This window comes from Leptidea sinapis, chromosome 15, assembly GCF_905404315.1.
Source record: "Leptidea sinapis chromosome 15, ilLepSina1.1, whole genome shotgun sequence".
Classification (NCBI taxonomy): Eukaryota; Metazoa; Arthropoda; class Insecta; order Lepidoptera; family Pieridae; genus Leptidea; species Leptidea sinapis.
In genome coordinates, this window is record NC_066279.1 from 6,647,932 (window position 1) to 6,663,831 (window position 15,900).

Here is a 15,900-nt window from a genome sequence, read left to right on the forward strand (position 1 = left end):
CGTACTCATGTAGAGGAAAAAAGGTATGTTTTGCGCAAGGATTGATTAATGATCTTGAACACGTAATAAACTAATTATAAGTAAAAACAGTATTTCATTGTTTTTACATTTAAGTATTTTATAACACAATAATTATTAATGAGTTAAAATGTGACGAGACGGTATGGAAATCGTTCAGCTGATGGTGAGTGATACGCCCTGTCCATTATAATGCAGGATTCTTGATTGAACCTAAAATGATAGGACGCAGCACAAATTCAAATATTTTTATTCAAAATAGGATGTGACATCACTTATTGAAAGTAAAAAACTACCACACTTGGATATATAAGATACTAGCTGACCCGGCAAACGTTGTTTAGCCATATCAAGTATAATTCACGCGATAGATTTATAAATAATAGCCTATGTGTTATTCTCGTGTGTAAGCGAGTGTTTAATTATTATAAAGTTTCATCAAAATCCATTCAGTAGATTTTGCGTTAAAGAAGTTCAAACATACATCCAGACATACAAACTTTCACATTTATAATATTAATAGGATTAAATCTTAATTCCAGTAATTTAATTTTTTTAAGGGACGAGACGAGCAGGATATTGAGCCGATAGTAATTGATACGCCTTGCCCATTGCAATGCAGTGCTACTCGGGATTCTTCAAAAACAAACAATTTGGCTCGAATCGTAAAATAAGGGAGACTCTGAAGTTTTCATTTCAGTGGAGTGGTTTTAAGCACAGACATTTTTTAAGCTATTGTATAGCTTCTATCGCGGGCCTTGAGCGTGGAGACCGAATCCAGAAATTCCGTAACGAAAATAACCTAACACTTACTTACTAGATGTATATAGATATTTCGGCACGGCCATTACAGTTGTCGTGGAACAGCGGTTATCACGTATGCTTTTTGTGCAGAAGATCCCAGGTTCGAGCCTGAGGTACATCTTGATTTTTTTATCACGTTTTTTTTTAATTTTTATTATTATGCCAAGCATTTTTATTTAGTTTTACCTGCCCCGTTGTCTGTTTTTAATCAAATCTTCAAGTTAAATTTTACTCCCTTCCCGTTTGCTTTTTTTAAAATTAATTTTATAAAAAAAATAAATACTGCATAAATAATTATAATTGCATAAGTTGGTAAAAAATGCTGTGCAATAGCTTTACCGCGGCAGTCCCCGAGTGCCAAACGTCTTTTTTTTTATTGTGATCACTATACACTACATTATCATTATTCAATGAATATCATTATGGTTTTATTTGAATAACATTTGATATTAGTAGTAATAAACACGTTGGTCAGAAAATATAAATGTCATTTATCAAACCGTCCTTCAATTTGGTGTGCGAAGACCTTTTTGTCTGATTGGGCCACTAATTATCAAGTTCATTAATTAATATTGATAAGAATATCGGTACATTAAAAAAATATCTTGAATAATTATTATGTTTTTATCATTTTGATGGAGGATTTTTATATGTTAAATTGTACCACCTTTTTTTATGTATGTATGTAATATATTTATTCATAAAAGTTACAATTTCATTTAAACTCGCTTTATGTAAACATCTTTATTCATTATTATATCCCTGTCTATGTCTTGATTTATATAATGCTGCGTATTCGCCTAAATATTCTATTGTTTACTTATCTTATCGTTCTGTTGTCATGTCTGTAAAACTGTATTCTTTTGTGTTCTCAGTGAAACTATTCTAGGATATACCCAATATTGTAATTTGTATATTTATTTTACTTAATTTGTACTATAGTGATGTATCTGTTTGTTTCCTTAATAAATAAATAGCTTAAAAATTATTAAATTAGGTTATATTAATGCAATTAATTTACGTAAATGGTTACAACGTATATAAAAAGTGTTTTTTTAATAAACTTTTAAATTTAGCAAATGTAGGCTCACGTCATAATATGTCTTCGGGTAAACTATTGAGAAAGTATGGAACTCGTTTTTTAACGTTCTATGTCCATAGTAATTTTGTACCATGGGTATTTCAAATTCACCTTTGGAAAATGACCTTGTGCCAGTTTTATGTTGCACCAAATTAGTGAAACGATCCTGTTTACTATGATTGTTTACAAGTAGAAGATTTATGTTTCAGGCCGGTAAAATTTTACATATTTTATATAGTTTAGAGTAATCTCCTTCACATTGATTCTTCGTCTTTTTATTTACGAGTAATTTTAAAAATCTTGTTTGCTATCCTTGCAAACCTTATGCCTATTATGAATCAATATAAAATCATTCGGAATCCACAATAATATGACTGATTGTTATACTAGATTTATTTCTTAGATACTTCTTTCAGCAGTTGGAGGCTTCTTTGCACAGGAAGCCGGCTAGATTATGGGTACCACAACGGCGCCTATTTCTGCCGTGAAGCAGTAATGTGTAAGCATTACTGTGTTTTGATCTGAAGGGCGCCGTAGCTAGTGAAATTACTGGGCAAATGAGATTTAACATCTTATGTCTCAAGGTGACGAGCGCAATTGTGGTGCCGCTCAGAATGTTTGGGCTTTTCAAGAATCCTAAGCGGCACTGCATTGTACTGGGCAGGGCGTATCAATTACCATCAGCTGAGCGTCCTGCTCGTCTCGTCCCGTATGTTCATAAAAAAAGCTGAGAAATACTCGGTACATTTTTCTGTCGTGAAGCAGTTTCACGCAGGTTTGATTGTGGTTCAGTTTGTTGGGCGTAGCAAGTGGGAGGCTCCTTTGCATAGGATGAAAGCTAGCGTGTACTGGGTACAACAACGGCGCCTTATTCTGCCGTGAAGCAGTAATGTATTAGCATTATTGTGTTTGTTTCGGTCTGAAGGGCGCCGTAGCTAGTGAAATTACTGGGCAAATGAGACTTAACATCTTATGTCTCAAAGTGACGAGCGCAATTGTGATGCCGCAAGGAATTTCAGGTTCAATCAAGACTCCTTACCGGTGCTGCATTGTAATAGGCAGGGCGTATCACTTGCGATCACATGAACGTCCCGCTCATTTCGTCATTTTTATCAAAAAAACACAAAATAAAGCAGTTTTCACTTCAACAAAAAATATTTACTTTTGATACCAATAAGACACAATAAATTATTAAAATTTTCTTACCTATTCCAATGACAAAGGCACTTTTCAAATAAGGTTAAGCCTAAGCATTCAAACAAAAGCGCGGCTCAGTGACGTCATCGCTTACGTCATATTATTCAAATGCTATCAGTATTCGTACAAATTCTTTGGGATTATTAATGATTAATTTGTTTGATAAATGCGAAATAACATATTATTTGAGAAACATGGATTATTTGATTCGACCTTCAGCAAAAGTTTAAGTTACCTAAGATTGTATGTAATTGAGATATTTTTCAAATATAAAACTATAATATCAAAAATACTACGCGTTATGTTTCGCACTTCATCGTCATCGTTCAAATAACAGCTGAACAAGCATCGCATAATTCTAGCTATCGTAACAAACCCTTAATACTCTAGTATTTAATTTATTTGTTTCAAAATCGTATTCATTATATTAATAATAATAATTAATGTTTATTTTACTATATATTACAATTACGAATTACATGTATTTAAGAGTATTATAAAAAAAATTAAACAAAAAAACATCCAACTTCAAAAACACTATTCCAAAACAATAGATATAAATGCACTAAAAAGTATGAAAATAATTGCGTATATTTATACAGTCTAATTAATTAATCTAATACTAAGTAATAATTATTGTTATTTTAGGAATTGGATGCAATCGGACCACACGGGAAGCACCAGCTTTCAAATAAAAAAAGAATTATCAAAATCGGTTCACCCAGTCCAAAGTTTTTAAGTAACAAACATAAAAAAAACATAACGAAGAATTGAGAATCTCCTCCTTTTTTAAAGTCGGTTAAAAATATTAAGTTGAATTAAAAAAAACAATCGATATCAGTATTTATGGTTCTTACTACGATGCACACTTAACTTAACCAATATTTAAGAATGGGAATGTTAAAGTAGTCGGACAAAGTATCAATAATTTTGTTTTTCTATATATATACATACTAGTGGACCAGACAGACGTGTCCTGTACATACATCTTAAATTTGAAAAATCGGTCCAGCCGTTAGTAGGAGTTCACTAACATACACATGAGTAGGAGAATTATATAATATGGACGGAATTGAGAATCTAAAACAAACTCAAATTCACGGAAACAAACAAAAAAAACATCAAAATCGGTCCAGCCGTTTATGGAGGTAGTTTAATTGTGAATCTAAACCATTCTCGAATCCACCTGAAGACACACACCAATCTCAAATTCACTGGAACACACAAAAATATCATCAAAATCGGTCCATCCGTCTAGGAGGAGTTCAGTGACATACACACGCACACAAGAAATATATATATTAAGATATGTATGTATATGCTCCTCTACATAGCTACCAAAAGGATGATATTAATTGTAATCCAGTACGTGATACTACACTTTGATCTTAGCCAAAAGGCCGGAAAGCGATGACCAGTGTGAAGCTCCTTTGCACAGGAAGCCGGCTAAATTATGGATACCACAACGGCGCCTATTTCTGTAGTGAAGCAGTAATGTGTTAGCATTATTGTGTTTCAGTCTAAGGCTAGGGTTACTATGGATGCGAGTTCTGACGAAAATTTGTTCTGACGGATTCGTCAGAAGAAACAAACGCCTGGTATCCAATGACAGTGTTTACACTGGCAACGCCGAACGCGTCAGAACATGCACGACGTCGTCAGAACCGCTCGAGCGTTGCCAGTGTAAACACTGTCAGGCGTTTGTTCTTCTGACGAATCCGTCAGAACTCGTCAGAACAAATTTTCGTCAGAACTCGCATCCATAGTAACTCTAGCCTAAAGGGCGCCGTAGCTAGTGAAATTACTGGGCAAAAGAGACTTAACATCTTATGTCTCAAGGAGACGAGCGTAATTGTGGTGCGAATCAGAATTTTCAAGAATCCTGAGCGGTACTACATTTTTAATGGGCAGGGCGTTTACCATCAGATGAACGTTCTGCTCGTCTCGTCCCTTATTGTCATAAAAAATAAAATAAAATAGTTTGTAATCTAATAAATTGACTGACAGTTAAGACAATCGTTTGAATAGAAGTTTAGCAGACATGAAAGCTGCGAGTTGAACGACCGTAGCACCTGCCCTGCAAGGACGAATGATCGACCCAATATGCAGGTAAAAACTGCCGAAACCACATTACCCGTGAAGGCCTCTCTCGACAAACTGGTACATGCGATGCAAATAAAAAAACGATCTTTAATGATCAAATTCCGGCGGGCTAACGAACCATCTTTTGTGGGAATACCGTAAAGTGCATGAGAATTGCATGAGCTTTTATACTTTTTCGAGCTCTTCCGTCAGGACTTAAGAGATATTAATATAAATTACATATTTCTTCAAAATAGTGTTATTTGTCTTAACTTATCAACAAGGGGGGGGGAATTCCCAAACACACAAATGCTGATTCACTAATCTTTTAACAATTTTGTGACGAAAGTATTGTGAAGGTTTGTTACGTGTTTGAGAAACTATTACATCATCAGTAGAAGTAATTATCAACAGGTCGTTAATACCGGTAGCAAAATTAAACTGCTTATCGGCTGTGTTTTAATGACTTTATTTGATATGTTTAATTGCAAAGTAAATAAAAACCCATTGAGACTGTGGTTAAATGTTAACTAGAAATGGATTGAACTGAATGTGATGGAATCAAATTGAAAGACGTGTAGATTATTCTTTTGTAATAACTCTTTAACTTTAATAATAACCAGTAACTGCGATGTAGATAAAAAATAAATAGTAGTTAAAAAAACACGCTGTTTGCAGAAAAGCGAAAAAGTTTATTTATGTAAGCTTGTTTTTTTTTTAACTATTATTTGCATCGTTGAATTAATTCTCTTTGGTATCCGAAAATTTCCTAATCTATATAATATAAGAGATTTCCACGTATATAGCCACTCATCACGATATCTCTGGAACCATAAGGCGTAGAGACTTGAAATTTGGTAGTTTTATTCCTTTCGCCGAGTAGGGATCAGCTAAGAATTTAAAGAAAGATTTAAAGAAATTCCATCCGCAAGAAATTTTTTTTATAACAGAACAACGTCTGTCGGGTCCGCTAGTATTAGATTAATCGGTTAAAAATAATGGTTGACATTTAAAATTAACATCAATTCCTGTCTTATCGACTATAGAAGGAAATTATATAAATTAACAAAACTCGTATGTTGCAAATTGAAAAATGGGATGATTTTATCAAATTAATGTATTGTCATCGGTCCTCGATAAATCTAACGAAGTTTTAACGAAATCTGGCCGTTTAAATTGGGTTAAAATCGCGCTTAAATGAGACGGTTACAAACAAACATACATACAGGTGAAACTAATAAAAAGCGTGTAATAAATCAATTTCAGTTTCGAGGAAACTGTTTTTTTTGAAGTGAAAAAGAAAACATAAGTAAAAAGTTTCCAACGATATCACTTTGTAAATAAAAAAGATGAAAATTACCTGGTGTTTCTCTGTGTTCCTTCACTTGATTCATTAGTTGCTTCTCTTTGTGTTTCGAGAGAGCTTTCTGTAGTTCGCTCTTCTGGTTCAGGACATTTTTCCCTCTGAAAAATTCAAGTTGGAAATTAGCATTCTTGTGGAGACACAGTTTCCGCACAAAGTAACATTGTTTAAGATTTTTTTGTACATAAATAATAATAGTAAGTTGGTAATGTGAGTGTACCTAACACGGTAAAATATTAATTATTGTTAATTGTGATTAAAGACCCCTATAGCCCAGTGGTTAGTGACCCTGCCTACTGAGCAGGTCCCGGGTTCGAATCCCGGTAGGTGCAAACATTTATATGATGAATATGAAGTTTGTTTCCGAGTCATGGTTGTTTATAAGTATTTATGTATGTTTAAGTAAGTATATTGTATTAAATATATCGTTTTCTTGTACATATACAGGATATGCCTAGTTTGGGGCAAGATAATTTGTGTAAAAGTGTGTCAATATTTATTTATTTGTAATATTACACCTCTAAGTCCCACAGTGATGATGTCTTTTAACATCAGGTATTCTGCTCGTTAGTCCATCACTATTGTCAATAAGAAATGTGCTAAGGTGCCTACTAAGATATGCCAAGGTACGGCATCTTAATAAAAGCACTAAAATAAAACTAAAGTGCAATCAACGAACATCTATTACGTATAATATTACGTTTTAAAGAAGGTATGAAGGTATATCCAATGAATCGTCGAAACAGGATAGCAAGATAAAAAGTTTATTTGGGCATAAATGAAAAGGCGTCGTCGTAAAATTCAAAAAAGTCCTTTTGAATTCTGCTCCTTACAACATAGAACCAAAATATGTTCAAAAATGTATCTAATACGCAATGGCGTTCTATAAGGACATGATATTATCATTTGCTGTTTGATAGCGGAACGGTAAAAGTGTACTTAAAGACACATTGTATAGGCTCCTTTGCACGGGATGCCGGCTAGATTATGGGTACCACAACGGTGACTGTTTCTATCGTTTAGCAGTAATGTGTAAGCATTACTGTACATGTACATGCTGTGTTTCGGTCTAAAGGCCGTAGCTGTGAAATTACTGGGCAAATGAGACTTAATATCTTATTTCTCAAGGTGACGAGCGCAGTTGTAGTGCCACTCAGAATTTTTGGGACTTGCAAGAATTCTGAACGGCACTGCATTGTAATGGCGTAAAAAAACACTTCTCTCCATGTGTCAACTATCAGTGTCCGAATCGGGTTGTTAATTCAACATACGTAACCTGAACTGAATAAATGTCTTACATTGCTGCTCATTGACTAGGAATATTTAAAACAACTGGAGTAAATGCGGCAATGTATAGATATAGCAGTCTAAGATTAATATGGTGTAATTTGTGGCATGTTCCATATATATTTCAGCTTTGTTTTTATACAACGTGAATTGTCTATATGTATTAAGTCATTGCATTGAAAAAAATCATAAAATTTAGGCTGGTGTTTCAATTTCATCATAACAAAGTTATAATTTGTTATAATTTCTGTACAATTAAATTTCAGTAGGTACAAGCTTTTAAAAATATATATCGGTATTGTACAAAAGTATTTACATGTTTTTTTTTTCTATTGTATACTATTTATATCATGTGAGTTTATTTAAAGTATTGGCGTTGTTAGCTGTTGTGTTCTCTCACAAGGAACCTTGAGTCACATCATGGTGATAAATAAAACGGTATCCAATGAACAGCTCCTGTATGCTAATCTTGGTTATCGCATATCATAAAATTTCCATTGCCACCGGAAACAACATACAAAATTTCAGCCGAGGATAACTGCTTTACAATTCAGATGTAAGATTTGACCCGAAACAACATACGGCTCAAAACATACTGTGTTCAATAAAGGCTTGGAATAAAACGACACAAATTCAATCTGTCAAGTTTAAAATTATTTCTCCCTGTCATGTAATTCCGTAGTCACAAAGGTTGTTTGAAAATAAAGGAAGAGACGAGCAGAACGTGCAGCTGATGGTCATTGATACGCCCTGCCCATTACAATGCAGTGCCGCTCAAGAATATTGAAAAACCCAAAAATTCTGAATGGCACTACAACTGCGCTCGTTTCCGTGAGACATAACATGTTACGTCTCATTTGCCCAGTAATTTCACTAGCTACGGCACCCTCCAGACCGAAACACAGTAATGTTTACACATTACTGCTTCACGGAAGAAATAGGTGCCGTTGTGGTACCTACCCATAATCTAGCCGGCTTACTGTGCAAAGGAGTCTCCCACTGGTAGCTACTTCACGTTTATTAAGAACACAGAATGAATTTAACGTAATAATATGTTAGTTTAATATATATATATCATTATCTATAATAACTACACCGACTCATTCAGAATTCACATGATCATAAAAACGTAACACGTGGAACATTGATAAAGTTGGCGTTATCGTAAATTTTCGCTACCATATAAGGCAATGTGTAGTATCGTAACGCGATCTACTCATAATTATATTACAGTTCATTGATAATGGACTCGATGTTATGATTAATATTGTTGGTAAGGAACTCTATTTCAGGTTGTCAATTTTTATATTTATAGTTATACTAGCTTTTACCCGCGACTTCGTCTACGTGGTGTAGTTCCTATGGGCAGCGTTTTTTATTTTTAGGATGCTTTGCAAATAATACACGCGGCGCTCTTCTTCGATACAGCGGATATCCCTTGTCATTGTGGACAGGCTCTTTAATAGTATTTCCCTGCGAACTTTAATCTCCTATTTCATCCCCATGTAGGTTTTAGTTTCAAAAGTGCTCGAACAAATGTTTATAAATAACGTCTTTTCGAGTGCCTTAATACAAAGTTTTATGGAATCATCTTCTATAATGACGATTTGCAATACAAACTTTCGTCCCCTATATCTACCCCTCCAATTTATTTGTCGCAACAAAAGGCAGCCTATGTCCTTTTCAAGGCTCTATTCTACCCCTGTATTAAATTTCATCGAAATCGGTTGAGTGGTTAAGGCGTTAAAGCGTAACAAACAAACTTACATTCACATTTATAAATTAGTAGGGATTAAATGATACAGTGGTTTGATACAAACCGCAAAATTGCTTGCTTACTTTAAATTTGCTTTAAAAGGTTGTAGTGAAACATAATATAACTTGATCCAACTAATCTTTATAAAGACATAATATTAGAACACAAAGAATATTTTAGTAAAAAGCTATTTTTATTGCCAGGAATATGACATATTTGTTAATCACAAATTTCTAATAATATATAGTTTCAAAATGTATATATAATACTTCCATAAAACATTTACTTATGTACAGTGTGTGTGTATGATGAAACTACAATATACTAAATAATTTATGATTTATATGGCCGTGGTGATATTAACGCACGAATCGAATGGTTAATAATCGTCCTAAATGGGACATATTTTGACACTGACGCGTAAATGACAAACACTAGTATGTCACACATCATTTCAGTGTAAGTGCGCTGCGCGGAACACTCTTTTCGGCTGTATTGCGAGCATGTATATAATTAAACGTTTGTTTGTTACGCCTATACCACTGAACCGATTTTAATGAAACTTAATACAGAGATAGATAAGAGCTTGGGAAAGGCTACCTTTTATCGAATAAAATTATGCAAGATGATATGAAATTTCGTCATTAACGAAGATAACACCATGAAACTTACAATATTTGTTCCAGCGTTTTCAAAATTTAGACCTGTGTGGGGTGAAAAAGGGGAATGAAAGTTCTATAGTTGGTAGCTTATAAAAAAGGTATTAAACTACAGCAGTTTGTAATATATTACTTACAAAGTGAGTATATTAAAAAATAATAAATTCTCTCCAAAGTTACTAATGCACCCGGACCCGGACCCGGAAGTCACAGGTAAAAGATGGTATAATACAATAATGTGATAAATCACAAGCTTTTTTTTTTCAAATCAGTTTTAGTACAAGATGAACTGTACGACTGTAGGCGTTGCTACGAGGATGATATTTGCGAGTTTCAATAGAGGCCAGTTATAATAACGAAGATGAAACGTTATGTGTAATTGAATAGTTGCATTCCTCGCTCCAGTCAGCAAAGCTCACATTCACACGCACATAGAAACATTCTCATTTCCCACGCAGCAGCCGTTACCTGCACATGTTCACTATTTCGGTATCCTGACGTCATCTATTGAACCAACATGTTGCTTACGATTGTACAATTACATTTCCTTTTGTGCTCCTATTGCTCAACGTCTGTAGTTATCCTTATAATATCTTGACATAACAACATAGGAATGAAGATTGAATACTTATGTTTTTATGTTGATTATAAATGCTATAAATATCCCCATCTCTATTATTTGATTGTTTATAATCCAGATTATCCAAATGTTTTGAGTTTTCTCTAGTGTTAATTCCGCCAAATTCTATAAAAATTTACTCGCCAACTCTGGCACGAACTGTTAGAATTTGGCGAGTCAATATCTCCTGAGGACGCCTCGTGTAGAGGCGAAACACGTGTCGAATTGTTTAAAAACAAATATTGGCGGAATTAACACTAAAGAAAACTCAAAACATTTGGGTAATTATAGATTTTCGCCTTTCCGCAAAGTAACGCCTACTTCAATAAAATATTCCAGATTATGTCAATCTGTCAATCTGGTTTTCCCAATCCATACAATAAAGAAAGCGATTATCTCTCACATTCATATAAATACCAAGCTGAACTGATCCCAAAGATAGATTGAAAAAAGACATCATTGAATCATTCTGAAGATCGGTTATGCAAGTTTTGGATTAAAATTCACATAGTTACAAGAACAAAATCAGCCGATAATAACTGAAGCTGAAATCTACAATCCGCAATTCCTCTAAACATATTTGGTGCAGTCGGAATTTAAGTAATACATTCCTATAAACCCGAGTGTGGAGTTAATTTGAGAGACAGATTAAGAAATAGCATCATCATCATAAGCTGGAAGACGTCCACTGCTGGACAAAGGTCTCCCCCGAAGATATTCACGACGATCATTCCTGCGCTGCCCTCATTCAACGTATTCCGGCGATCTTGACCAGATCGTCAGTCCATCTTGTGGGGGGCATTATTATCTTCTCATGTAAGTAACTTTTCATTTTTAATGAGAAATAATTATCACTAAACTTAAGAAGGGAATTATACAGTGCTTTTGATCATATAAATAGGGTGGAGAAGGTGGAGTAGGGATAGAAGTCGATTTACTGCCTATGTTTACGCAGTAAATTTTTAAGGAATCGATGGGAAAGGTCAAAATATGGCATCGATTACGATCTCGATGGAATCGGGGATGAGAGTCACTATTGAGATAGACTAGGTCAAGAATACAAAGAATAAGAGAGTGGAGGAGGCATTTTGTCTGACCAAAATGTTTTGTAACCAAAAGCATAAATTATATTCATCGACTAAACCGTTTTATAGTAATCAATAAACTTACATTTCATCAACGGTTATTGGCCAACTATTCGCAATAGAATAATAGCTATAAAAGTACACGGCGGTGATTCAACAGTTCGCGATGCTAAAATTTTATAACGTTCCAAATTAGTCGTAGACCTTGGTCAGTTGAGTCTTCGCACATGAAACGGCTTAAGAATATATTACACCTAAACTTATTTACGATCTACGCCGTATTTTATTTCACAAAGCGCGGGCTTGTAATACGATGTATGGAATTTCTCGCGCGCGAGTCGTGGATAACCTTCGGTCATTACTATTTTGTAATCAATGTGTTATCTGTAGTCGATTTAGTTTTACAAGCTATTTGTTGCCGATTCTGGTTTTCGGGCGCAAGCACTGACCTGTATAAATACCACTGGACAGGCCGTTCCATATGTTTGACAGCAAATTTTTTGTGCCTATTTGAAGCGTCACTCGCGAGCGTCCAGAGAACTAATTTTGACATATAATACAAATCGCTGCGAAGGAACGTACAATACTCTGAAGTATTTTTGAATTTTGAATTAATTTCGTTCGTTTTCCGTTCAAAAATCAACGTAATAAAGTTCATATTTTTTTTTTCTAAATAGTTTCCCACCATCTACGGCGACTACTGACGACCCCTATAGCACACTGCCTACTTATCTAGAGGTCCTGAGTTCGAATTCCGGTAGGTACAATCATTTATATGATGATTATGAATGTTTGCTTACGAGTCATGGATGTTTGTTAGTATTTATGTATGTTTAAGTATGTATATTGTATAAAATATAGCTTTATCTTTGTACCCATAGCACAGGCTATGGCCTAGTTTGGGGCAAGATAATTTGTGTAAGTGTGTACAAAAACAAATCCTATCGATGTTTGCTGAGGTTGTCACCAGTAGTTTTAGTACCGCAGACTCTCTCTACATGGCCAACAGCGCCAAAATGGCGAATAGCAAGCACAAAAGCACTTTGCCAGCCGCCAGTCCAGTGGTATATAGTAGAGGTCAGGCGCAAGAAATCGGCGATGTCATATTTAAAAGACGTCAAAGAATAGAAGTCGTTCTCAATAAAATTCGTCGCATATAATAAGTACATATTATCATATTTTTTTATGAAAATCAGGGACGAGACGAGCAAGGCTTTACAGTGGCGCTCAGGATTATTAAAAAACCCAAAAATTCTGAGCGGCACTACATTTGCGCTCGCCACCTTGAGACAAGATGTTAAGCCTCATTTGCCCAGTAATTTCACTAGCTACGGCGCCCTACAGACCGGACCACAGTAATGTTTACACATTGCTGCTTTACGGTAGAAATAGGCGCCGTTGTTGTACCCATAATCTAGCCGGCATCCTGTGCAAAGGAGCCTTCCACTGGTAGGTACATTTGTCCAGAGAACTCAAAGAACTTAGAACCATTCTATTATTGTTACTATTGTAACCCTTCATTGCTCCTATTTTAAAGCCTATATTAGCATTACTCGGAATTCTTCAGCTAACCTTTGTATTGAGAACAGATCTCAATTTAAAAAAAATGTTTTAAAAATTAGATAGCTGTTGTTTGTAATTAATATTTTCACCAACATATTCCGAAACCGCTAAACCAATTTGCCAACATCCATTTTTCATACCCCTAAATGATATGGGTCATCCCCTTAATAGAATATAACCCCCTAAGTAACCCCAAACTATTTTTTATTTTATTATGATTTAGCATACAAAATACAACTTCAAACTTTCACCCGTCTACGATCAACACCTATTTTAATATTATTCTATTCCATCCACAGATACGCAATAGAGTTGCAAGATGGCAATCGAATATAAAGATTATTGTAGTACGATAAATTTTATCCACGATGTATTTGGTAGTCTGAGATTCGGTCGTCATTTTTTTATATCCGAAAAATATTATTTGTTTTTTTTTATTATTACTTTATATGGCAATACAACGTTTGCTGATCAACTTTTTTACCAGTGGTAGGCTCCTTTACACAGGAAGCCGGCTAGATTATGGGTACCACAAAGGGGCCCTTTTTCTGCCGTGAAGCAGTAATGAGTAAGCATTACTGTGTTTTAGTCTGAAGTGCGCCGTAGCTAGTGAAATTACTGGGCAAATGAGGCTTAACATCTTTATGTCTCAAGGTGACGAGCGCAATTGTAGTGCCGCTCAGAATATTTGGGTTTTTCGAGAATCCTGAGCGGCACTGCGCTGTAATGGGCATGGCGTATCAATTACCATCAGCTGAACGTCCTGCTCGTCTCGTCCCTTATTATCATAAAAAAAACTAGTTATTGTATAAACAGAGATCGATTAATATAATAGCTGATACTATTTATACCTTGCATTCAATTTATAAACAAGGCGCAAATAACTCCTGTGGATTAATGGAGTACTGAAAATGAAATTTCCGCGCAATTACCAACTTCACAACGAAATTAAACCCATTTAATGACGTCTGCTGCGCGATAGCGTTCCTTGCTTCCTCATCAAAATTGAAAATCTAATTCTACTTAGATACGAAAATAGCCTAGGCATCTTAGCCGTATATACGATTCTCTGAAATATACAACGGCTTTGTGTAGATTTGAATACGCCCCAATTGGGACCGATAACAGATTGCATCGAATCTATTTGCAACCGAAAACGGTCTCTGCAATCCGCGAATTATGTAATCGTCGAGATTAAATCGGTTTAACAGTGTTGCAAATTTTGTTTCAAATAGATAATCGCCGTATTAAAGCGCATCTTTTGGCGCCTATTTCTGTCTTGATGCAGTAATGTGTAAACATTACTGTGTTTCGGTCTGAAGAACGCCGTAGCTAGTGAAATGACTGGGCAAATGAGACGTAACATCTTATGTCTCAAGGTGACGAGCGCAATTGTAGTGCCGCTCAGAATTTTGTGGTTTTTAGAGAATCCTGAGCGGCACTGCATTGTAATGGGCGGGGCGTATCAATTACCATCAGCTGAACGTCTTGCTAATCTCGTCCCTTATTTTCATTAAAAAACATGCCACCAAATCGTTTTATGTGAGTGACGTACCTGATATTATAATATGTCATTGGGATGACCTCCACCTTTGTCACTCGGATGATTTTCAAAATATATCTTGAGATTGATCCCAGTTACAGAGGTGGGAGTTTAAGAGAAAACGCACGACACGCCACAAGTTAAGATATTATCTTCACCATCTGGATGTGTGGCGGTCCTCCACAGTGCGGTTTTCAAGGAGCTTTCTTCCACGTACTACAAAGCTGTGGAATGAGCTTCCTTATGCAGTGTTTCCGGGATGATACGACATGGGTTCCTTAAAAAAAAGCGCGTACACCTTCCTTAAATGCCGGCAACGCTCCTGTGATTCCTCTGGTGTTGCAAGAGAACGTGGCCGGCGGTGATCACTTAACACCAGATGAGCCGTACGCTCGTTTGTCCTCCTTTTCCGTAAAAAACAAATAAGTAAATCACGATGGACATACTCTGCAAAAAATTAGGAAAGACCTGAGCTGAGGATCATGAGAGCAATTTAGGACCCTGACACTTGGCGTTGATTAGAAGGGTGGATTGGTAAAGGTGGTGGTATGGGCATAAGTAGACCAACATTTATACCTTACAGCCGGATATTATGGTAAGACACTCAATAACAACCCTTGAGATTTTTAAACAATAGATGTTACGCTCTAAGGTTTGAGGTTTTCTTCAATTTGAGCATAAAAGCCTGATTTGAAATTAAACTTTCGTCGTTACTAAGGCAACTCAGTAATTCGAAATACCAAACAGAGTAAAAACTAAGCCGGTAAAAACTAAACAAACAAATAATATTAACGCCGAGTCATTAATTTAAACTTGTTACGTTACTTGTATCGCTTCCATACT

At 35.4% G+C, this 15,900-nt stretch overlaps 1 protein-coding gene across 1 annotated transcript in view; it reads right to left on the reverse strand.

Annotated features, from left to right (window-relative positions):
* Window positions 1–15,900, reverse strand: part of LOC126968254 (actin-associated protein FAM107A) — an 83,176-nt gene that overhangs the window by 7,400 nt on the left and 59,876 nt on the right. Inside the window, exon 3 of the mRNA XM_050813142.1 lies at window positions 6,543–6,646. Coding sequence (XP_050669099.1) covers window positions 6,543–6,646 — 104 coding nt within the window. The remainder of the gene's footprint in view (window positions 1–6,542; window positions 6,647–15,900) is intronic.